Genomic DNA, 25,579 nt, shown 5'->3' with positions numbered 1-25,579 from the left:
TACCACCTCCCACTTCCTATACAGAAGGCCCATTGTAACACCTGATACACATAGAATGTAACTTAAGTTACTGTGACAGGGTCGGGCCAGATGGCTATAGGAGAGTAATAAAAGGCAGATATATTAGCCCCAGGCTAAGTAGGTCCCTTTTCCCTGGGTAAGATAACAGGGAAGGTTCCAGAAAAATCAGGAACCTTCTGGAGACAATTAAGACAGACAGGCTGATTAGAACACCTACAGCCAATCAAGAAGCTGCTAGAATCAATTAAGGCAGACTAATCAGGGCACCTGGGTTTTAAAAAGGAGCTCACTTCAGTTTGTGGTGTGCATGTGAGGAGCTGGGAGCAAGAGACACTAGGAGCTGAGAGTGAGAATGCGGACTGTTGGAGGACTGAGGTGTACAAGCATTATCAGACACCAGGAGGAAGGTCCTATGGGGAGGATAAAGAACGTGTTGGGAGGCGGCCATGGGGAAGTAGCCCAGGGAGTTGTAGCTGTCACACAGCTGTTCGAGGAGGCACTCTAGACAGATGCATTCCACAGGGCCCTGGGCTGGAACCCGGAGTAGAAGGCGGGCCCGGGTTCCCCCCAAATCCTCCCAACTCCTGGTCAGAAACAGGAAGAGTCAACCTGGACTGTGGGTTCTGAAAAACAGCCAAACTGTGGGCTGCCGTGAAGCACCAAGGTGAGCAAATCCGCCAATAAGCACAAGACCCACCAAGGTCGAGGAGGAACTTTGTCACATTACATATATTCCCTCTTCCACACCAAACCAAATACTACAAAAAAAAAAAAAAAAAGAATAAACCACTTGGATCAGCTTTGTGTTAGTACTTTATACCAAGTTGATTTCCTGCTCTCGATCATTTGCTAAGCAGGGACCTTAACATGTGCTACTGCAGTCATTCAGAGCTTTGGAAATATGACGCTGCCCACGGCCACTAGGAACTGAACTGTTTTTATTATTCAACAACCAGCTCTCTCTCACAAAGGAATCCTATCCAGTCCTTTACAACCAAAAAAAAAAACCCAGCAGCCATTGCAAGAGTGGTACAGAAATATAGGAATGACAAAATCCAACAGCAATCCCAAAGACCCTACTAAGGAGGGTGTTATAAATATAAAGGGAAGGGTAACCACCTTTTTGTATACAGTGCTATAAAATCCCTCCTGGCCAGAGGCAAAACCCTTTCACCTGCAAAGGGTTAAGAAGCTAAGATAACCTCACTGGCACCTGACCAAAATGACCAATGAGGAGACAAGATACTTTCAAAGCTGGAAGGGGGTGGGAGGGAACAAAGGGTTTGTTTGTCTGTGTGATGCTTTTGCCGGGAACAGATCAGGAATGCAGTCTCAGAACTTCTGTTAGTTAGTAAGTAAGTAATCTAGCTAGAAATGCGTTAGATTTCCTTTTGTTTAATAGCTGGTAAAATAAACTGTGCTGGATGGAATGTATATTCCTGTTTTTGTGTCTTTTTGTAACTTAAGGTTTTGCCTAGATGGATTCTCTATGTGTTGAATCTGATTACCCTGTAAGGTATTTACATTCCTGATTTTACAGAGGTGATTTTTTTCCTTTTCTTTAATTAAAATTCTTCTTTTCAGAACCTGATTGATTTTTCATTGTTCTTCAAATCCAAGGGTTTGGGTCCGTGTTCACCTGTACAAATTGGTGAGGATTTTTATCAAGCCTTCCCCAGGAAAGGGGATATAGGGCTTGGGGGGATATTTTGGGGGAAGACGTCTCCAAGTGGGCTCTTTCCCTGTTCTTTATTTAACATGCTTGGTGGTGGAAGCATAGGGTTCAAGGACAAGGCAAAGTTTGTACCTTGGGGAAGTTTTTAACTTAAGCTGGTAAGAATAAGCTTAGGGGGTCTTTCATGCAGGTCACCACATCTGTACCCTAGAGTTCAGAATGGGGAAGGAACCTTGACAGGGAAAAAAAACTATTATAAAATTATAAAAATAAATGTCTTTTATTTTGCAATTAAGCTGTGCATTTAACTAAAAAATGTATTATTACTAATTTTGTGTATAGTACACTATATTTTTCTCAAGCCATACTTACACTATTTCTGCAGCATCTTCACAGAAATCTATACACAACGTGACTGGCTTTGTGCAGTACAGTCTAAACTTTTTCGCTCTATATGGGAGTTGCATAAATGCTTCCACTGCAACCCGAATGCTTAACAGTGAAAAAAAGTTTTAAACATAATTAGATGTAACAACCTGATATGAATCTCTATTCACTACACATTCTAGGGCACAGCAGCACTCCCATGTCCCACCCCGCTGCAGCTGGCAACACAGTGTTAAGAAACCAACTGGCAGTTGAAAAAGCAGAAAAGCTTGTTTTCTTTTTCAAGTCTACGCCCTGGTCTACACTACGAGTTTAGGTTGAATTTAGCATTGTTAGATCGATTTCACGCTGCACCCGTCCACACAACGAAGCCATTTTTGTCTACTTAAAGGGCTCTTAAAATCAATCTATTTCTGTATTCCTCCCCGACGAGGGGATTAGCGCTGAAACAGACATTGCCGGGTCGAATTTGGGTTACTGTGGATGCAGTTCAACAGTACTGGCCTCCGGGAGCAATCCCACAGTGCTCCATTGTGACTGCTCTGGACAGCGCTCTCAACTCGGATGCACTGGCCAGGTAAACAGGAAAAGACCCGCAAACTTTTGAATTTCATTTCCTGTTTGGCCACCGTGGCATGACCACGCAGAGCTCATCAGCAGAGATGACCACGGAGTCCCAGAATCACAAAAGATCTCCAGCATGGACCGAACAGGAGGTACTGGATCTGACCGCTGTATGGGGAGTTGAATCCATGCTATCAGAATGCCGTTCCAAGAGACGAAATGCCAAAATATTTGAAAAAAATCTCCAAGAGTATGAAGGACAGAGGCTATCACAGGGACCTGCAGCAGTGCCGTGTGAAACTTAAGGAGCTCCGGCAAGCCTACCAAAAAACCCAAGAGACAAACGCTCACTCGGGGTCAGAGCCCCAGACATGCCACTTCTATGATGAGCTGCATGCAATTCTAGGGAGTTCCCCTACAACTACCCCACACCTGTACGTGGACTCCTGCAAGGGAGTCTCACGCAACAGGGATGAAGGTTTTGGGGACGAGGAAGATGATGAGGGGGAGGTTGAAGATAGCGCATACCAGACAAGCCATTCTCCCCGACAGCCAGGAACTGTTTATCACCCTGGAGCCAATACCCTCCCAACCCGGGCTCCTGGACCTTGAAGGCGGAGAAGGCATGCCTGGTGATTGTACCTTTGTAAATATAATATACGGTTTAAAAGCAAGTGTGTGTAATGATTAATTTGCCCTGAAGACTTGGGATGCATTCGCGGCCAGTACAGCTACTGGAAAAGACTGTTAATGTGTCTGGGCATGGGGCGGAAATCTTCCAGGGACACCTCAATGAAGCTGTCCTGGAGGTACTCCCAAAGCCTTTACAAAAGGTTTCTGGGCAGGGCAGCCATATTGCGTCCTCCACAGTAGGACACTTTACCACGCCAGGCCAGTAGCACGTAGTCTGGAATCATTGCATAGGAAAGCATGGCAGTGTGTAGTCCCGGTGTTTGCTGGCATTCAAGCAACATCCGTTCTTTCTCTCTCTGTGTTATCCTCAGGAGAGTGATATCATTCATGGTCACCTGGTTAAAATAGGGGAATTTTATTAAGGGGACCAGAGGTAGCCGTTCCTGCTAGGCTGTTTCCCTGTGGCTGAAAAGAAATCATCCCCACTGTTAGCCACGCGGTAGGGGGAGGGGTGAAGTGATCATCCCAGAGAATTGGGTGTAGAGGAGGGGTTAGTTGGGTTTGTGCTGCACGTTAACCTGAAAACATCAGCCCCTCATTTTAAATGGCCAATGTGTCTTTTTCAATTTTAATCTCCCTTTTTTCCTCCCGCAGCTGCAAATGTTTCAACGCTGCAACCAGCATCTCCGTCCCAGAGGCTAGCGCAGATAAGAAGGTGGGAATAAAAAGCACTCGTGATTAAATGTTTTCTGAGCTCATGCAGTCCACCCAAACTGAAAGAGCCCAGCAGAATGCGTGGAGGCAGACAATGGCAGAGTCCAGGAAAGCACAAAATGAACACAAGGACAGCAGGGACGCACGAGAGGATAGATGGCTGGAGCAACAGGAGAGGTGGCGGCCAGCATCATGATGAAAGGAGACAGGATGCAATGCTGAGGCAACTGGAGGATCAAACTGATATGCTCTGGCGTATGGTTGAGGTGCAGGAAAGGCACAGACCGCCACCGCAGCCCCTGTGTAACCAACCGCTCTCCTCGCCCAAATTCCATAGCCTCCTCACTCAACCACTCCACCCCAGAGGACTGCCCAAACAACAGAAGGCTGGCATTAGATAAGTTCTGAAGTGCAGTGTGGCCTTGTCCTTCCCTCCTCCCCCACCCCACCTGGTGCTTTCCTCCTCCCCCACCCCTCCCGGGCTACCTTGGCAGGTATTCCCCCTATTTGTGTGACAAATTAATAAAGAATGTATGAATTTGAAACAACAATGACTTTATTGCCTCTGCAAGCGGTGATCGAAGGGGGGAGGGGAGGACAGCTGGCTTACAGGGAAGTAGAGTGAACCAAGGGGGCGGGTTTTCCTCAAGGAAAAACAAACAGAACTGTCACACCGTAGCCTGGTCAGCCATGAAACTGGTTTTCCAAGCTTCTCTGATGCGCAGCGCACCCTGTTGTACTCTTCTAACCATCCTGGTGTCCAGCTGCGCGTAATCTGCAGCCAGGCGATTTGCTTCAACTTCCCACCCTGCCATAAACGTCTCCCCCTTACTCTCACAGATATTGTGGAGCACACAGCAAGCAGCAATAACAATGGGAATACTGGTTTCACTGAGATCTGAGTTAGTAAACTGCGCCAGCGCACTTTTAAACATCCAAATGCACATTCTACCACCATTCTGCACTTGCTCAGCCTATAGTTGAACAGCTCCTGACTACTGTCCAGGCTGCCTGTGAATGGCTTCATGAGCCATGGCATTAAGGGGTAGGCTGGGTCCCCAAGGATAACTATAGGCATTTCAACATCCCCAATGGTTATTTTCTGGTCTGAAAAGTAAATCCCTTGTTGCAGCTGTTCATACAGACCAGAGTTCCTGAAGATGTGAGCATCATGTACCTTTCCCAGCCATCCCACATTGATGTTGGTGAAACATCCCTTGTGATCCACCAGTGCTTGCAGCACCATTGAAAAGTATCCCTTTCGGTTTATGTACTGGCTGCCTTGGTGCTCCGGTCCCAAGATAGGGATATGCATTCCGTCTATCGCCCCCCCACAGTTAGGAAATCCCATTGCAGCAAAGCCATCCACTGTGACCTGCACGCTTCCCGGAATCACTACCCTTGATAGCAGCAGCTCAGTGATTGGGTTGGCTACTTGGATCACAGCAGCCCCCACAGTACATTTGCCCACTCCAAATTGATTCCCAACTGACTGGTAGCTATCTGGTGTTGCAATCTTCCAAAGAGCTATTGCCACTCGGTTGTGAACTGTAAGGGCTGCTCTCATCTTGGTATTCTTGCGCTTCAGGGCAGGGGAAAGCAGGTCACAAAGTTCCATGAAAGTGTCCTTACACATGCGAAAGTTTTGCAGCCACTGGGAATCATCCCAGACCTGCAACACTGTGAGGTACCACCAGTCTGTGCTTGTTTCCCATGCCCAGAATCGGCGTTCCACAGCATGAGCCTGCCCCATTGCCACCAGGATGGCCAAATTGCTGTGGCCCGTGCTTTGAGAGAAGTCTGTGCCCATGTCCTCATCACTCTCGTCACCAGGCTGCCATCGCCTCCTCGCCTGCTTTTGCAGGTTCTGGGGCTGCATATACTGCATGATAATGCGCGAGGTCTTTACAATTCTCATAACTGCCACGGTAATCTGAGCGGGCTCCATGCTTGCCATGGTATGGCATCTGCAAGAGAGCAGAGTTGCAGGGGAAGTGGTCGTTCAATGACGATGGTTTGCAGACCTATTGCACAGTCTGCTGCCATGACACGAAAGCTGAGCAGGCTGCACGCTTGCCATGGTATGGTGAGACAAGAGCAGCTGAGCAGAGCTGCAGCAGAAGCGGCCCTGTGAGACCACCAGGAGAGGAGAGTGGCAGCAGAAGTGGTGGATGACAACGGTCATGTAGAGGACCTGCGAGGTGGATTCACAGCATCAGGAGAGCAGAGTTGCAGCAGAAGCAGTGGATGACTACGATGGTTTGCAGACCTACCGCACCGGCTGCTGAAAGCAGTATGGCACCCGCATGGAAAAAAGGCACGAAACGATTGTCTGCCATTGCTTTCACGGAGGGAGGGATGACATGTACCCAAGCGTGACAATGTTTCTGCCCCATCAGGCATTGGGAGCTCAACCCAGAATTCCAATGGGCAGAGGAGACTGCAGGAACTATGGGATAGCTACCCACGTGCAACGCTCTGAAAGTCGACGCTAGCCTCAGTACTGTGGACGCACTTCGATGACTTAATGCGCTTAGTAGGGACGCACACAATCGACTCTATAAAACTGCTTTCTAAAAAGTCAACTTCTATAAATTCGACCTAATTTCGTAGTGTAGACATACCCTAAGAATACTAACTGTGTGAGAGAGGATAAAGTCTTAGTTCTAAAATCTTGAAGGGACATAGTGATACAAAATAATCAGTTCAGTTTACAAACCTACAGATAATACTTCCTTTGATTAATAAATAAGTTAAATTTAAATGCAAACCATGTTTTGGTAAATATTTTTTCTTCTGTATCCAGCACATTTATGGTAGTATTATTCATTAAAAAAAATTAAATGTTTTTGTGAATTTTAAGTGAATTTCCTTCCAAATATAGCTTGACACACATCACAAATAAAAGAATTGTCTAGTAAATAGGAAATGCATCATTCACCATCTTCTAACATAATAAAGTAAAAATTAAGAATCTGAATAAATGTAAGTTAAGCTATATAACTGCTTAAATAAATGTGTATACATGTAGTGTATCCATAGAGTTAGCAAAAAGGAGCACCAAATTTAGTATAAAGGCTATATTTAGTTGCAAATCAACATGTTTTAATGGTTACTAACCAATGAGACTCAGTTTTTCTTTAGAAAAAAACTAAAAAGTCCAAATGCAAAACATGGTTTAGATTGATGATTTAAATCAAGGTTTCCTGTTTTTTGTATTTTAATCATGATTAAAATCAGTGATTTCGGAAAGACTTAAATCAAAGCAACTAACTCCCTGCCACAAGCCCCCTCCCGCACCCCAACTTCCTCCCAGAGCCTGCGTCCTGCATCCCCTCCCGAAATGCTGGTTTTTAGAGCTTTCCGGTTGGCAAAGTGTCAGATAACACAGCTTTTACTGTACATGCTAGCAGTAACAGGCTTCCACATCTTCCGCCCCCTCCCCAGAGCATGCCCCATCCCCAGTCCTCCCCTTCCCTCCCAGAGCCTCTTGTACGCCATCGAACAGATGTTCCCCAGCATGCAGGAGGCACTGGGAGGGAAGAGGAGTTGATCAGCGGGGCCGGCGGACCCCTTGGAGTACCCTCACAGCCCCCAGTTTGAGAAACGCTGCCCTAGAGGTATCTAGCCTCTGTAGTGACACATGTAGCACTTGATACTGCAAATAATGTCAGGCAGTGTTTAAAACTGAGAGTGATCCCATTATATGCCTAGCAGTGTTTGCAGGACCTGACCTACAGTCTTCACAATTTAAACTACCATAGCTCTCTAGTTTTAGTCAATATAAATCAAGATTAAAAATATTTAAAAGTGTATTAATTTGAAAAAAGCCTTCATCAATAACTTTGTAAATCACAATAATACATACTTTTTTGTTTTAACAGGAATATACTTGGCATAATCCACAAGGAAACACTCTGCTAGGTAATGATCAGCACAGAACAGGATTGACTTAACAACTGCTCTACACCAGCATTTCAGTTCCTGACAAAAAACCACACAAACCTGGGGAGATAAAAGATGCATATATTTCTGTATATGGACCTAGATTTGTACAGGTTATATATTCACTTCTTGAATACAGAAATAGCTACAGCACAAAGTCTTTTTCTAAGGAGAGAAGAAAATATAGTTTTATTTCCCGTGATGTCCTCAAAAAATGTATTTTACATCTTATGTGGTTATATATTATTTCTACAAATGTACAGTAAAAGCTGTTATCTGGCACTTTGCCAACCGGAAGGCTCTACAAACCAGCATTTCAGGAGGGGGTGCAGGGCGGCGGGAGGGGGCTTGGGGTGCCGGATCTGGGCGGTGCTCACCTCGGGCGGCTCCCCGCAAGTGGAGGAATAGCCACTATTCCTAGGTGGAGGAATAGCCACGGGGGCTGCATTCGCTGCTCCTGCCCTGTGCCCTGGCTCTGCAGCTCCTATTGGCCGTGGTTCTCAGCCAATGGGAGCTGCGGGGGTGGTGCCTGGCGGGCAAGGGAAGTGCACAGAGCCTCCTGGCCGTGCCTCTGCCTAGGAACAGCAGAGACATGTCGCCACTTGCGAGGAGCTGCCCAAGGTGAGTGCCGCCCAGATCCGGCATCCCGAAACCCCTCCTGCGCCCCAACTCCCTGCCCCTCCCACACCCAAACTCCCTTCTTCTTAGTTAACTGGAATTTTTGACTTACTGGCACCCTCCATTCAACATGCCAGATAAAGCTTTTACTGTATATGTACTCATCCTCTAACTTAAATTACACAAAAATACCTCTAAACCCATACCACACACTTTTCTCAAAAGTTCAAGACAATGTAGTTACATTTGAATTTAAGTTCACTTTCAGGATAAGCAATTCTTATAAGCTATGACTCTAACATACATATAAACCTCTAACAACCCAATAAAACACCACAATTTTCTACTTCCCTCACAATCTTTACGTAGCAAAATGACTGAAAATGTTACCTGCCCTTCTTCTAATGTTAATGGCTTTACTTCCTCCACATCTCGGTTATAGAACAGATTCATTTCAGCATGCAGTTTTTTATATTCCATTTCACTGTCTACAAAAGGCCCGCATCCTTTTACAAAGACCCAAAAGCAGCCTGGGTCTTCAATCTAATCAAAAGGTGAAGCATAATTAAAACCACACAAAAAAAGATGACAAGAACAATGAGCAATATCAGGTGCTGAACTTTTAGTTAAAAAAACCCTAAAAGCTGCATATTTCCAAGAACATCTTAGCAACATACATACATACACAAACTTTCAAAGACAAAATGATCACTAATATTCAAATCACATAACTGGCACTGTGACATGAAAAAAGTTAAAAAAATCAGAGCTTCTAGTGGCTTTAAAAAGTCAGAAATCTTCTGACATTTACACTTTGTCATTAAAACGTGAATAGAAGAGCTTCTGTAAAAAAAAAAATGATAATCTGTTTAACATCCCAAACAACAACATTTACACATTTAAAGTATTACATACTATACTCTTAGTATAACCAAGTCCAGTTCACCAGCTGTGTTGCCAGGAACAATTTCGCCTGTCTTTAAAAGGGATGCATTCTAGGGCCTCCAATCCAGAAACAAATTGAAGACAGCTGGTCTTTCCTCCACACTCAGGGCTTGGGGATCTGCAGCACAGCACCTTTGGAACAAGGTTTCACCTTTCCACTGTGCTTTGGGCTTCAGCACTGACGTACAGGTTTTTCCAAAGTTCACCTGCAAGGCAAGCTGGCTTCCCCAATTTTTTTAACCCATAATTTTCCACAGTTTTGGATTAACTCAATAGCTTAAGAAATGCTGGTAACTTCCAAAACTGTAATACACTCAACTTCATGTTTTCTTAACATTTAACCCAACATCTATAACGGACTTTTAACTAAAATAATCTATTCCTTTTCTGTGGCAGATGTTTACCAAAAAGAATTTCTCTGAAGGAAGCTAAGACGGTTGAATATGAAGAGTTCAATCATCTAAACCGAAGAAATATTTTTTCCTCTCCCTACTGTCTTCATATCCAACATCTTCAAAATAAGACACTATGAGGAGTTAAAAAAAAAACCCTGGGAAGATTACTGGACTGTTTAAACCGTACACAGAGATACAAAAACTGGGGGTCACGAAAGGTTACTGAAACACCATATTTTGCAACACATTCCTATCAAATCCCATGGGATCATAAGTATGTCTATCTTATAGTGGTTGGAAAACGCGGGCACACAGGACCAAAGGATTCACTCAGCATGTTTCCTCATAAAATTACCTTTATCTGACCATTATGTGGCATCTCTTGTGGAGTGAGCAGTTTACAGGAATGCTTTATAAGCTTCTTCACAAGATTTAGGGTTTGTGATGATTAATCTGCTGAATGTGAACTCCTAGTGCAACACTGTGGCCAAAAATACTAATGCGATCCCAGCATGCATAAACAGAGGAAATCTCAAGCAGGAGTAGAGATGTTATTTTACCTCTGTATTTGGTACTCATGACATCACAGCTGGAATACTGGGTCCAGTATTGGTGCCCACAATTCAAGATGGATGTTGAAAAATTAGCAAATGTTCAGCAAAGAGCCACAAGAATGATTACAAGATTAGAAAATCTGCTTTACAGTGACAGATTGAGCTCCTCGAGTCTGTTTACCTTAACGAAGACAAGGTTAAGGGATAACTGATTACAGTCTATAAATTGCTATATAGGGAACAAATATTTAATAATTGGTTCTTCACTCAAGCAAAGAAAGGTATAACACAATCCAATGACTGGAAGTTGAAGCTAGACAAATTCAGACTGGAAATATGGTGTACATTTTTAACAGTGAGAGTAATTAACCTTTGGAACAAACTATTAAAGGTCATGGTGGACTCTGACAATTTTAAAATCAAGACTAGATGTTATTCTAAAAGATATCTGCTAGGAAATATTTTGAGAATGTTCTATGGCCTGGGAAATCAGAATTTAAGCCTGTTTTCTGCATTTATAAAACATTAGCTTTCTTTCTGCATGGTTAGAATCATCTAGAGTAGTGGTCTCCAAGCTTTTTGAATCGCGCACCCCAGGGCCAGCTCTGGGGAAGCAAAGAAAAGAAGAAGAAGAAGAAGAGCTGCCACCAGCATGCCGCCGAAGAATCAAAGGTTCAGGAGTGCTGCTGCCACCGTGCTGGCAGCGCTCCTCCTGCCGCGCACCCCTAGGGATGGTCTTGCGCACCCCACTTTGGAGACCACTGATCTAGAGCAGGGGTAGGCAACCTACGGCACACAAGCTGACTTTCAGTGACACTCACGCTGCCCGGGTCCTGGCCACCAGTCTGGGGGGCTCTGCATTTTAATTTAATTTTAAATGAAGCTTCTTAAACATTTTATAAACCTTATTTACTTTACATACAACAACAGTTTAGTTATATATTATAGACTTATAGAAAGAGACCTTCTAAAAATGTTAAAATGTATTACTGGCAGGCAAAACCTTAAATTAGAGTGAATAAATGAAGACTCGCACACCACTTCTGAAAGGTTGCCGACCCCTGATCTAGAGACAATTCTAATAAAGACACAGGACCAGATGATAAGTATGAATCAAGTCCCTTTCACACTGCTTCTTGCCTCCCTCATGAGCATGAGGATTTATCCTGCTCCTGCAGCTGGAAAACCAAGCTTAACTGTGCCCTTCTACGCAGGACTGAAGCATGGTAGAATAACTGGCACATCTTTTTTCTGTGCTTGTTTCTCTTTTCCTTATCCAGCCTTCCATAGGGCAAAGATAGGCAGAAGCGTTGCGTCTGTTCTGCCTCTTTCCAGAGAAGGCTAGTAAATTAAGTTAAAAGGCTCAACTAAATAAGGGGATCAAAGGTCCCAGCGCAGCAGCAAGTTCTGGTTTACCACCAAGACGGGTACAAACAAGATAAAAGAAACCCATTGAAATCTGCTGGATATCAAGCAGAGAAAAACTTGGTGAACACCAGGGATGGTCTGGTTCAGAAAATAGGATAGGAACAGGGTTTGCTGACTGCACTGCAGGAGGAAGTTAACACCATGTACGTGGGGAGGGATGAGGGAGGGACTAATAGCAGTGTAGAAAAAGGACAGTTGTGTCTAGGGAGGGAGCATAGGATGGATTTTTAACAGAGTATTTACAATAAAAGGAAACGTTAGGTTTAGTTTACTATCGTACATTTAATATATTTAGAAAATGTATGTCATATTCACAAGAAATATTATGTTGGGCATAAGAAAACCCTATATTGTCAGTTTAATTATTTTTAAATGATGTAAGTTAATCATCGCTAGAATATTACTGAGTCCTGTTAAAAATTGCCTAGGTAGTGACCAAAGATTTGGAGCTGAAGACTACAATTTTGGGTTTAGGAGCAAACATTTCCCAAGACAAAAAAATTAGCCTTGAGCCCTGGGAGTAAGGACACATTTCATGGTTTCACAACAGACAACATTCTCCTCCAACCATCTCCTACATACAGGGCGTACCTAGAACACATCACACCTGCCCTTCCTTGAATCAACCCACAATTTGTTTAGTCCCCTCCTCGGCTCAAGAATCCTTTATGGAGAATCCTAATTACTACATTTTGGGGATGGAAGAAAAAGAGCATGCAATTGGAACTGAGCTCTTCAAGTGGAAATGTTCAGTTTTGTCAGAGCCACAAAATTTCTGGCCACTTTTTCCTTCTATCCTTTGTTTTCTTTCTGTATTCATAATTCAATTTTTATGGTATTCAGAAGTTCCCACCTAAAGCAGCCTTACTAAAATTATATTAACCTAAGTGGAGAATCACTGAGGTAAAGTGGGCAAACAGATTTTGTGCCAGGCCTAGTAAATCTCTGTAAAATTTCTGCAAGTGCCCTAAACCATGCATAAAAGACAAACAATCAGTCTATAATATTATGGGCCTCTCTTACACAGGGAGCAGGAAATGTCATGAGTGCCTATTCTCTTTCCCACCCTGAGGAACAGGTAGTGGATTCAATCATTCACACATACAGATCTTTTGAAATATGCCTGGATCACAAGTTATCTGTGGAATTCCAGCACCTCTGTAATAATTCTCACTTTCCACCATCTTCATAGTAGCCATGCTCCTGCAGAAGCATGCTCCTATCAGTCCCAAACTTGTTGTTATACCCTGTTTTGTAGAAAAGGGTCCCACCATAACAGAGGACAGTGAGTGATAATACCTACTTGGTCAGCATTATCTTAACTGTTGTTTCCTCACTTATTTCTAAGGAATGATGCTGTCTCCCCAATAGGCCTTCCATATGGGCAGGGCAAAGAGAACATAATACTACAGAGCCATAGCTCCCTGCTTTCTACCCACCACTTCCCCAAGGATCTGCTGAAACTTAAACCTCTCTTTTTCATAAAAGCAGTGGAAGGATAATGCAGATTTGCATGCACACTCACAAAAAAAATAACACTTTGTTTTTCACTCATTGTAATAACACCCAAAACTACTATAGCTAAAATATATTTCTCTATTTTTACATTTTGTTTACTTTGTATATATGTGTATGGTCAGTATCACATGTTGCTTCTATGGGGCTTCATGCAGTAAAATGGGAGAAAAAGTTATGAATATTAAAGTTTCCTTGCAAATAAAAATTGGCAGAGAAAATTCAGGAGCAGATAAATATCTGAAATTACTTTTAACTTTTTAAAAATTTACTAGATTTCAACTTGTCTATATACCCATAAGGCCAAAAAAAAAAAAAAAAAAGAATGAACAATTTTATTCTGGGTATTTTTTTCCTGTCCCTAAAGTTTCTTGTGTTCCAATATATGCACAAGTTCTTTACAATACTGAGACTTCTTTTAAAACAAAATCAATATACCTTCAATATCAAGACTTCAATCATTTTCATCTACTGAAGTCCTCTTCTGTAATGCTGAAATGAGATATAAAGGATAATCAAGTGTTTAGCTATCAATTTTATAGAAATCTTATAAATGTTGAAGCTAAAATTGTAGTGATACTATCCATATCTAAAGAGCCTACAGATTTAAAATAAGCCCACTTAGTCAGCTGTATTTTTAAAGATATCTAGCTATTAGATTTGCAAATACAGCCTTCACAAAGTAAACCATTTTTTCTTAATGAGACTTAATTTGAAGCCTAATTAAGATTAACTACCCAACACACAACCACATCCATATAAAGTATCTGTTTAGTGCAGTTGGAATATCTGGAATACATAACTTATTTTGATCCCATGTCTACATCAAAACTCAAGAGGAAAACTCTGCCTAAACACAAGCCAGTTGCAGATTAGTTAACTAATGATGGGGCTAGGCAAGAAGCCACCTGGGATGAAATTCTGTCCTCGCTGAAGTAAATGGCACATTCCCATTTAATCTTAGCAGGATCCAGAGTGAAATCCTCATTGCATTCCTATTGCCTGCATTATGCAGGAAGTCAGACTAGATTGTCATAATGATCCCTTTTGGCCTTGAAAGTCTCTTTGCAAATTTGTACAAGTCATTTATGTTCTGATTTTCGGAAGCGCAAAGCAGAGCACACACTGTTCCCACTCGCTTAATGGGAGCTGTAGATGCTCAGTACCTCTAGGTGGGAAAAGAAGAAAAAAAAAAATCACACCATCACCCTTTTTTCCCCAAGTTACCTATCTGTAAAAAGTTATGTTTCCTCCTTTTTGTAAATCATTTCGAGATCAATGGGTGAAAAAATAGATTATATGTGGTGAACAACAACAACAAGATAATTAAGCTGTAACTGTTTGCATTCCGTTTTAATTTATACTTCAAAGTCCTATTAGGAGTTTAAATTATGCACAGGACTGAAATAAACACATTTTTCCACCACTACACTTTCCACCCCCACCTCAGCCCAAAACCTGTATTTTTTCAGTGAACAGTTGCTCACGCTAGATTTTCAGAAGCCAAACGAAAAAGGTGTACTGTATCTGCACTAGTCCAGTTAGCAAATTACTAGCGCTGAATTTTCCAAAAATCTTACAGAGAATTTAAGTATTGTAGTACAGTTAGTATTTGTGTCTATGAAGATATATTTGTTACTCACTTTGTCTCTTAATGACTTGATCTCTGAAATAACAAAAGAGTTCAGTTAATAACCTTTCCTATAAACAGAAATTTGGGGCAAAATGGTGGTCAGATCTCAGTTACATGATCCAGTGACTGACACACTGATCTACAAAAAGAAAAGGAATACTTGTGGTACCTTAGAGACGAACAAATTTATTTGAGCATAAGCTTTCCTGAGCTACAGCTCACAGCTGTAGCTCATGAATGCTTATGCTCAAATAAATTTGTTCGTCTCTAAGGTGCCACAACTACTCCTTTTCTTTTTGCGGATACAGATTAACACGACTGCTACTCTGAACACCGATCTACAGTTCTCACTCCAGTCTTACAAAGGAAAAAAGAACTCCCTTAGTGAAGATTCATAGATAAAAGAATGAAAAATTGATAAACAAACAAACAAGAAAGATCCTCTCCTCCACATCTCTGATAAAAATCAAACAATGGGCAGAGAGAGATGAGTTTTATCTTTGAAGGTGCAGTGAAAATTTAGAAAGTGCAGTAACTCCATTTACAGAGACATACAATATTTAAAGATATACCATCAACTTAAAAATCACAAGTGTCTGAAAACTACTTAAGTAACACCTAAGAACACTATAAATTAAAATATTATAGTAAAACACTATTTTTTCCATTTTTTGTTCATCTGACAGCCTTTTTGTCTAGTAAATTGTTATTTTTTATATGTAATCTGTCATTTTTCTCTTTTGTTTGGGTGTTCCTTTCATACAGCAACCAGGGAGAGAAAAAAATTAAAAGTAAGAAAATGTGATTATAAAAACAAAAAGTGTGGCAGGGGACTATGTAAGGACTAGTGTGATATCAGAAACAACTTTCAACTCTTTAAATAAATATCAAGCTCACAAAATCCTATAGATATTTTAAAGGGAGCCCAGCCACTGGGAAGCAGAGGAGGATGGAGGGCTGAAAGTTGACATTTCAGAGTGAAAATGAAGCCCAAAGAAGAAAAGCTGGTAAAGAAAAAAAAAAAAAAAAGCTGAATTTAATAAAGAGCCTGAACCAGAAATCTAGACAAAAAGGGCATATTTCAACCATTACAAAGTGATGCAATCTCTATGGATATATTATCACAAGAAATGCGACAACCCTCTTTCAGGCTAATGCTCCCATTATACACACTCTAGTTTGGGGGACCATATGTTAGGGAGGAAGTGACTTCCTATCATCTCTCAATTTAGCAATAAATGTGCATGAGCAATAAAAAAAACCCACACACATATACACCCCTCCATATCAGAAATAAAACACAGAAGGAATATGTGGGACTTCCTAACCCCTTAATCAATGTTATGGTCAAAATGTGTGGGACTGATGAGGGGACCCACACCCCTTCTTGATATTGGGGATCAAATGTTTGGGAGCATGACGATTTGTCTAAATCCCACATTCACCTCAATATCTGAAAAATATACATGACAGAGGTAAGGGATGGTGCAACTTCCCCATAACCCCACCCCTTAAACACACACACACCAAAATACTGGGAAAGACATACACCCAGCACGCCCATACCCACCATTCACACACCCCTAGCTTGAGACTCACATTTATAAGGAAAGCACACAACTCTCCTCCCCCTTCTGTCAGGGTTAATGCAGATCCCTGGGGAAAAGAGAAGGGGGCGGGGGGTGGCTCTAGTGTTAACAACCCACTGGGGATAGAATTTTTTTTCTTTAAGAAAATTAAGAAAACTATTTCTCCTCCCCCTCCCCATAATCTCCTTCCCCCCGGTTTTATTTCTTTGCTGTTTTTTTGAGTTTTCTCAGAGGGAGGCTGCATCCTTTCCCCCACCTATCACCCCCTTAACAGCCCTCACCCTCACTCACAACCCCCACCCCACGAAGGTGCCCGTAGGCCAAGCGCCTACTACTAACAGCCACCCTCACACTTCTCTTCAGAAGCTTCTAGAAGAGCCTCTTCCCATTCTTAAGCTTGCCACCTACACAGCCTGAACGGCAAGAAGAGCTAACTACCATGCGCAATCCTCCCGCCGACACCCACTCAACTCCAACCATGCGCATCTCTACTGCGCCTGCGCATGAAGCTACACTAGTAACGCTCTTCCTCCCGCCCCGTTCCTCGCCCCGCGCTTGCGCAGTGAGGGGGCTACACGAGCACACGCTACCTGCGCTATGCCTGCTGTATGAAAATCCCTGCGTTCCCTATCTCACGCGGATACGCTAGTGTGACGCGCCCCCCCAGTACTGTAATGGCGCCAAACTGTCTCCGCTTAGGTGTGCTATGCACGCGCAGGATTCCAACTGTATTCTCCCTGGCAGAGCGGGAAGGGGGAGGGTCTAAGGCGCTATTGGAGAAGGCGGGAGAGGGGGCGATGTGAGGCAGGAGAAGGTGAAGGGTGCGAGGAAGGTGTTGAATGTTAGTTGTTTCTTGGGACTTGGTCTAACGCTCCAAACGGCTGCCACAATCTTGCTATGCTAAAGGAACCTGACACAAAAATGGCCGCTCATTGCGTTCCCGCCCCCAGCCATTTTACTCCAGGTCCTGCCGCGATCAACAAAACAAAGCTTGAAAAAATAGATTTTGTGACTGTATCAGTGCAAAAGAGTAAAGGAGTATTATGTAGTGCTGTACTGTCTTCCATGGTCAATGAGGTAATCCCCTGCATGTCATCTTTGCTGCATTTCTTCTTCTCACAATTCATATTAGTATACAGATGAACTGCAATTAGTGAAGTAAAGGGAACCAGATAGATAGTGTGGAAGTGATGAAGGTCTCATGATGAAGCTGATCAGTTGTAGTATAAAGATTTTTAAATTCTCTTATCTTCCTAGCACTCATCTAATTCCCCTCAAATGCTAAATTATTGGTTCATCATTCTGTGTCAACCCCCCAACTATGAGTCCCTCATTGCTTTCACCCTCTTCCACTTCAAATACAAGCTTCTTGTGCTTATCTTTAATGCCTTTTACAATTAACCTACTTCTGTAATCTTATTACATTAAGTCCCTAACCCTCCTCTCTGACTCCATCACTAGTATGGACGTATCCTACCGTGGCCCCGCTGGTGACAGATCTAACACACCTTCCTTATTTTCCCCTTTCAGACTCCCCCGTAATTCCATGACAGCTCTTTTGCTTTCATAATGCTCTTTGTGGAAGATACTTTATTACCAAAAATAGCTCATATAATCCCCAACAAAAAGTATTAAACATAGTTCACTTCCCACACGCAGTGAATATAGTCCTTAAAACCCCACTCTTTCCAGCAGGCACACCCAACCAGCCTCTCTGCTGAGAGGCCCTCCCATACCATTCTCCAGTATCTTCCACCACTTCTAGGCTCCTTTTCAGTTCTCTTCTGTCCCTCTGCAAGGACAGCCCCCACATCCCCACCCCTTCCAGCAACAGTGAACACCTCTCTTCCTACAGCCTCTCTACTGGGAGATCATCCTCAGCAAGAGAGTATCCCTTACTCCTTCTGCCTCTCTCACTGTTTCCCTGAGTCCAGTGCTCCAATATGGAGGTATCAGCAGATAAGCTCCTCCACTGTTCTCCAGCCCTGAGCTTCAAGTCTCCATCTTTGATGGCAGCAAGCAACAACCTCTTGCTGCTCTCCAGCCTTTTCCCAGGAATCAATCACAGCTTCCTTCCAGGACCTTCCATCGTTCCCCTGGTCTCTGGCAGTTCTCACCTGCCTTTTTCCTGACTGAATCAGTCTGTGCTCTAACACAACCCTCATCCACAAGGTCTCTCCCTCTCCAGTGCCCAACCTGCCCTGTTTTAAACCCAACTGAGAGGTGCATTGATCCTGCTTCCTCTTAAAGAGCCAGTGTCACCCTCTGACAGTCTGCTTCTTTCATGCCAACCTATGTGCACAGATCTCAGTCCCCAAACTAGTCCATAAAGCCATTACCCTATCCTTAAAAGTCACTTTTACTGAAATGCCTATATGACAAACTGCCAGGCAATACCAGCTAGATAGATGGACATCTGCTATTTTCTTGGGTTTATTTGTATTCTATATGTAACACAACTAAATAATAAAAATTAAACATTTCAGCATTTTTGCATCATTTTACAGGTATATGTTCAACGTAACTCTAGTAAAAACAAACAGCTATTAGTTCAGTGCCTGAAAATTTAGCTATAAAGATTTTTGCCACTTTTAGTGGCTAAACAAAAGTTTAAAAAACAAGCTCAAGCTAGGGCATTTAAGTGACCACATATGCAAAACAAAAGAGCAGAAGCAGGTTGTACCCGTCATTCTCCTAATACTGCAGTGGTTAAGAGCTGAAATAGCATGAGACACTAACCCACAAAATCTCCCAATTGCCACTGTTTCTTCTTCCTCTTGTCTAGCAGAGGTGGTTTGAACATTTTCAACTTTTGTCAATATATGCTGTTTTGCGAAAGCCAAAACATTTCACAGAGATTTATTGATTTTGATTAAGTTTTGACAGTAAGGTCTCAGAGACCCAGAGTGGACTCCCTAGTCACTTACAATTTGAAAACCTGAGCTTTTTGATCTGAAAATGGACGTTTCAACAATTCTGTTTGTGAAAGTGTTCAAAAAGTTTTGCTTTTGTTCTAGTCCAGAACAAAACCAAAATTTAAACCCTCAAAAGTTGTCATGAAATGGAACTGTTGTTCTCTGGCGAGCTCTACTGTCTGGGGTCTAGCTCCTAATTATCCTCTCTTTTCCCTTTTATGTACAGCATGGAGCACATTTACATAGATCTCACATCACTGGGTCTTCCTCTGAAAACTCCACTTGTAAAAGAAAAGTAGCAGAGATGAACAACAGTTTGGGAGCTATGTGAGCTGTATTCCCACACCATGAGACAAAGATAGCAAGGCAAGATACCATCAGTATAATAGTCAAGGAGCAGATGTGGGATGTTTGAGGTAGGACAGTAATGTTTTCAAGCCTCTACATTTTCCTCTTCAGTTGTTCATACTGATATATATGGTAACATTAATTTCTGTATTCTCAGAACTATACAGTAAACCGTATTTTCATCTTTTAAGTTGTTCAAATCTTTAAATGAAAGTAAATATGGTACTAAATAAAGGGAATGACTGCTGTCAAACCAGTCCTTAGATCGTTAGTTCTTAATTTGGAAATAAACAAATTTTGAAGGAAATAAATCTCTCAAGCCTCAGTACACCTTAAGTAATACAAATAAAACTAATTAAAATAAACATTTATTGAACAATTATATACAAAATATTGTTGGCAAATAAGTTAACTTAATGAACGCATGTTGAGATTCCTAAAGATGAGAGTAGAAAATGCAGTCATACAATGGAAAACTCCTCCAATTACATTTGTAGACACATTAACATATTAGTGTGATCGAAAAGATATCTTTTGGAAGCAGAATAGAAGAGCTAGCTAACTTCTAAGTGCAACAAGAATATTTCAGTACTCAATGAGAAAAGGGAACTGAATTGTTCAAGGGACTAGTCCACTTTTATGACATGCATTGGCAATGGCCAAATATCATTACCATAAAATGGCTCTTTGGTGAACAACATGAATTAAGTTGGTAGTTTACATCAATTTCTCAGTGAACATATGTCCACATCAAAACTGGCACATTTGTTCAGTTTCAAAGTACTAAATATATTTGAAGTCTGAACCCTTCTCTTACCCAAAGTAGCCTCTCCTGATCTTGTTTGAGATACATTGGCATGGCAACATAAAGAAGCTTGTACTGTTGATGCCCATGATGTACCTGACCTGTTCTTTGGCAAATGAAGACTTCAGCCTCCAGGGCTAACCACTTAGCAACTGTCACAAAGGACTAACTGCACTAAAATATATAAAATTTGATACATACGGAATTTAACAGAGATGACATATTATAGTCTGCTATTGCAATCTGCATTACTTCCCACTATATTAGAGTCAATCTTTAGAGGATTGATGTGTTTATATTTTGGTTGGATATTAACATGGACAGTAAGATTGTTAAGGTTTTGTATTACAACTCGGTGAAGCTTACTGTCTTCTTTCATTAGTTCTTCAACCTTCTTATCTGTAGACAAAAAAAGTTTCTTTTCTCCTGTATAATCTGGATCTTTCGGATACAGCTCATCTCCTGAAAAATATTAAGTTTTAATTAAATACTTTTATTTTTCAGTGATCTAGCAATTTTTAGGATACAAGCTACTTTATTATCAGTATTTGAAAATGTGTGGAAATGGAGTTCAGAGTACAATCAGATTTAAAAGAAAATTGCTTCCAATCTTTCCCAAATTTCAAGATGGCCATGAAATTCCATAATAGCCACCAGGAATGTAACACTGCAGGTTCCAGATGTTGCAATAAATCTGGAATCTAATGGAACATTCAAGTTCAAAGGCAGCTTTTTCAGATAGTAAAATGTATTTATTTTTTCCATTACATACAAATAAAGAAATATCCAAGAACCTCACGTACACTAATGAATATGGTCTCAGTGCATCCTTGACATAAGAAATTACAGATTATAGATGGACAAATGAAGCAGAGATTAAGTGACTCCCACTTTACACAAGAAGTTGTGGCAGACTAAGAACAGAAAGCAGATAAGATTAACCAGTTTTGTTTAAAAACTGATCTTGGTGGAAGAATCTTGTCCAGCCTTTTATGGAGAGCAAGTGTAATATGATGAAAATATAGAAAGGAAATTAGGAGACAGAAGACCAATTGTAATAAATAAGAACATTAGAGAGGAGATGACCAGAAAAAAAAAAAACCAACAAGAAGCAGAAAATAGCAACTAAAGATACAATTTATGCCCTTTTGCCAAAAAATAAATAAAAATAAAAAAAAGCGGCAAAGGACGTAAAAACTAAAATGTTTAAATAGGCAGGTAGTAGCAAGAAATGAAGATATTAAAAAAGATGCACTAGCTAATAATCACTCGGGATACTGCAATGTTTGGGACTCTTGCTTAGCAGGGATCAGATCCATTGCCCAATAAGGCCAGTAGGATGGGGCTATAACCCATCCTGCAGACAAAAATGAAAAACAAATAAAACAGTCGTATCCTTCAGCGTGAAAAGTATGACATAATTAAAATATTAATGATTCCCACAATACCCTGTATGAGAGTTAACACATGTTGACAATCTGATTAAACGTAGAAATTACCATACTGTCTAGTCCAGTACCCTAAGAGTGGCCAATATCAACTACTTCAGAGGAAGAAACCCTGCAATAGGTTTGGGTAATGGGATAATCTACTCTCAAGGAAACTTTTTTCTGGATCCCTAGTAGTCAGTTGGCCCCAAAGCTCAAGGGTTTATATCCTTTCCAATGCTCTTTTATGGTAATAAAAGCTCTTTCACTTGGTTAATTTACCTGGTAACAGCTGAATGTAGCCATCCGAAGCCGCCAAAGTAACGGGCATCCAACGTTCACACCCTTCTAAAGCACGATCAGAACCAAACCTATGCAGGTCACAAAGTGAAGAAAAGTTGCACAGCCTACATAATTCATAGAACTGAGGTGGAGCAAAGCATATTTCTTGAGACTTAAAGAGTTCAAGAGCCTCTGGAGGGGTTGACCACTGTAAAAGAAAGATAAACATGAAATATTATTTTCTTCTTGATCTCTTTTGGTGAAATTCTATCAATTGCATAAACCCTACTGAAACCCTTAGCAGTGGCAAGGAAGGCCTTGTGTGAACAACATCTCATCTGAACAGTTTACCCTATTAGCATTCTGGATTCCAAAAAGAGGTACAATTTTCAGTGTGTTGCCCGTAGATTTAGACTGAACTAATATAAATGTGAAATGGAACTGTATTGGTGAGTTATACACACACCAAAAAAACACCCACACACAACACAAAGTTTCCAAATGGTAGCATTTTAAAACATTTCTTCTACAAAAATTTTGATTTTTTTTTTAAATTCATAAGACACTTGAGGATTGCACATAGGTGTGCCAAATATGGACTTCAATTTTGTTTTTAAAAGGGGATATTAACTCTGCTTTCAGGGCATAATAAAGACTTCCATTGAATAATGCAAAACTCAAAGCAAACTCAGCTACAGAATTGCTACAAATGCCTTCATAATTAAGTGAAAATTTACCTCGAAGCACTTGCTTCTTAGCCAAGATGAGTATGCAGTTTTCAGAAATTAGAAAAACCAGATACAGAATGTTAACTTCATGTCAATTGTATTTTCTATATGTATGAAATTCTTCCATTATCACCCAAATGTTGGTTTCATGTATCAAGACTATGGTGTGTGGGCCTTTACTGACACACCTTTCCCTCCATGTTCTTGTGAATGACGTCCACAATAAATTTCTGATAGGATATTGGACAAAAAGTAAAAATATATATATATAATCAAGTATTAACTTGTTCAAAACAAGTTCTCTGATGTTTTAAACTTTGGTTTGTGTTTCACTGTATGTAGTTTCTATCAGAGATAAATACTCACAAAGAAACACTGGTAGTGTTAAAAAAAGTGTAGTGAATTTGTACAAGGGACCACAGTTATTCGACAACCGTCTCTGTCTTGAGACCACCCCAGAGTATGCCCAAGCATATAAACATTCAAGGGTCACATCCCACTAATACTGCATAATGTGGGTGTATGATGGGTGATTGTAACAGGAGGATCTGCCCCTTTAATACTTCACGGAGCAGCCAACCCCCCACCACAGAGAAAATCCCAGAGACAGATTCTAGGAAGAAACTGAAGCAGCTGATTAGCATCTCATGACTGGCCCACACTCTCAGCTGGACAATATAAAGAATGGAGTTCCATAAAAGGGTAGGATTAACTAACCATCCAGTGAAAAGAGCAGGAGATGACAGGCAGGCAGTTCTTTTGAGCCCCCTGGGGTTGCCCCTACCCAGCAGCTACCGAGCGCAGAAGACCCCAGTCTGAACCCCTGTCAGAGTGTTATTTGCGTTAGAAAAGCATGCAAAAAAAGTTTCCCTCTTTGTGGGGACAGTAAACATAGCCCTGAAAAAAGCGACAGAAACCTAACATGGACACGGCTGACTGTCTATCCCCAGCAAGTGACTAGGGCCACCAGTATACAGTCATCTAGAAGCGGGTCACCTTTTGATGGTCTTCTGTGGTTGATGTATTTATCCTCTGGAAGTCTAACATCTCCTACTAGTCCCACAGCATGTGGGTGTATACCGGTTAATCATCTAAAATCCAATCACCTCCTACTGTGTACAAAATATGTAATATATAGTAGGTTTCAGAATGTCAGTAAGTGTATGGACAGCTGGAATCCGGCAGATCAACTCCAAATGGTGCTGCACAAGGGTGCAGATTACAAGATGTACAAGGACGTCTATAGGAAGTATATTTACATAATCACCTAGTTGACCAGCACTATGTCGGAGGTATGAAGACACTGGGAGGGAGGGAGGGAAGGAGGAGAAATGAGTGTTGCATAGGCATAGCTCCTCCTGGGCCCTCCCTATAGTTTCCATGGGATGTAAGGGAAGTATAGGGAAAGACAGAAGGTGTTTGTGGTTATGAAACCTTACCTGGAAGCCTGTCACCTCCTGCTCATCCTGCGACGTGTGCGGAGGCCGCTCCTCAAGGCAGCACAGGTAGAAGGCAGTGTCGTAGCGCCGGTCCCCCCGGCCAGCCCTGGGCACCGGAGTCAGCCAGTTGCCCCACTCGTGCAGCGCCCAAATGTTGGGGACGCAGCGCAGGTAACGGCAGAGCTGTAGGAAGCAGGCCGGCTCCTGCTGCACCCGTCGCCGCCACTCGGCGAGCTCCGGACCCGGCGGCAGGTGGTGCTGAGGCAGCAAGCGGGCCGGGCCTGGATCAGTGGCGGGGCCGGGGCCCGACACCAGGAGCAGGATGCCCGCCTCTTCGAAGGTCTCCCGGATGGCGCAGATGCGGAAGGCCACGTCCCCCGGCAGTGGCGAGCCAAGGTCAGCCCGGTCGGTGGCGAAGACCGGAGCTCGGTTACCGCCCGGCGGCGACGGCCGCACGGAGCCCAGCCCGCAGCGGGGCAAGGCGGGCAGCAGCCCCAGCCAGTCAGCAGAGAAGTCGGCCGCCTCCAGCAGGCCGCCTGGGAAGACGTGGGCGCTGGGCAGGAAGCCGCTCCGATGGCTCCGCTGCAGCAGCAGCATCTCGTAGTCAAAGGGGCCTAGTAGGGAGCGCACCGGCCGCGCCGGCGCCCCGCACCCGGCAGCCAGCAGCAGCGTAGCCGCCTCTCGCCAGTGCCGCAGTTGCGTGTTCATACCGGCATGGAGGACAGGAAACGTGGTGGCTCGGTGCATAGCCACCGTCCCCGTGTACCACCTACCTCGGCTCCATCGCCCCCAGCCTCCTGGGAGGAGCCACTACACCTGTGAGGCTTAAGTATGCAGCTTAATGGACAAAAACAAGGAGGAGTCCTTGTGGCACCTAGAAACTCATAAGGTGCGCAGCAGGAGGAGCACCGTCAGCACAGCGGCAGCTTTTTTTTTTTTTTTTTTTTTTTGCTTCCCCAGAGATGGCCTTGGGGGTGCAAGATCCAAAAAGTTTGGAGACCACTGTATAAATACATAGT

General features: G+C 42.5%; 2 protein-coding genes across 2 annotated transcripts in view; both read right to left on the bottom strand.

Moving 5' to 3' along the window:
• The window catches only part of TDRD12 (tudor domain containing 12), a 119,957-nt gene extending 102,941 nt beyond the window's left edge, over positions 1-17,016 (bottom strand). Inside the window, exons 1-6 of the mRNA XM_084645049.1 lie at positions 16,968-17,016; positions 15,038-15,060; positions 13,833-13,886; positions 8,948-9,100; positions 7,863-7,999; positions 2,069-2,188 (exon numbers count right to left, since the gene is read on the bottom strand). Of these exons, the coding sequence (XP_084501175.1) occupies positions 2,069-2,188; positions 7,863-7,999; positions 8,948-9,100; positions 13,833-13,862 (440 nt within the window). The 5' untranslated portion in view covers positions 13,863-13,886; positions 15,038-15,060; positions 16,968-17,016. The remainder of the gene's footprint in view (positions 1-2,068; positions 2,189-7,862; positions 8,000-8,947; positions 9,101-13,832; positions 13,887-15,037; positions 15,061-16,967) is intronic.
• A 3,264-nt stretch (positions 17,017-20,280) lies between these two features.
• On the bottom strand, positions 20,281-25,369 carry NUDT19 (nudix hydrolase 19). Its single transcript, XM_084644200.1, has 3 exons — positions 24,561-25,369; positions 22,394-22,601; positions 20,281-21,146 (listed from the first exon to the last, which is right to left on the bottom strand). The coding sequence occupies exons 1-3, from the start codon at positions 25,305-25,307 to the stop codon at positions 20,908-20,910; spliced, it is 1,194 nt and encodes a 397-aa protein (XP_084500326.1). The 5' UTR covers positions 25,308-25,369; the 3' UTR covers positions 20,281-20,907.
• Between the last annotated feature and the right edge of the window lie 210 nt (positions 25,370-25,579).

The sequence above is a fragment of the Lepidochelys olivacea genome (assembly GCF_965140295.1).
Source record: "Lepidochelys olivacea isolate rLepOli2 genome assembly, chromosome: 12".
NCBI lineage: Eukaryota > Metazoa > Chordata > Testudines > Cheloniidae > Lepidochelys > Lepidochelys olivacea.
Note: the sequence above shows the minus strand (reverse complement) of the source record. Positions and strands in the feature narration are given on the sequence as shown.

Excerpts from the sequence above, each read along its gene's own strand:
- NUDT19 (XM_084644200.1), bottom strand. The coding sequence starts at position 25,307 with ATGCACCGAGCCACCACGTTTCCTGTCCTCCATGCCGGTATGAACACG. Across the intron at positions 22,602-24,560 it reads AGGAGGTGACAGGCTTCCAG|TGGTCAACCCCTCCAGAGGC; the intron begins GTAAGGTTTCAT and ends TTTCTTTTACAG. Across the intron at positions 21,147-22,393 it reads CTACATTCAGCTGTTACCAG|GAGATGAGCTGTATCCGAAA; the intron begins GTAAATTAACCA and ends AATATTTTTCAG.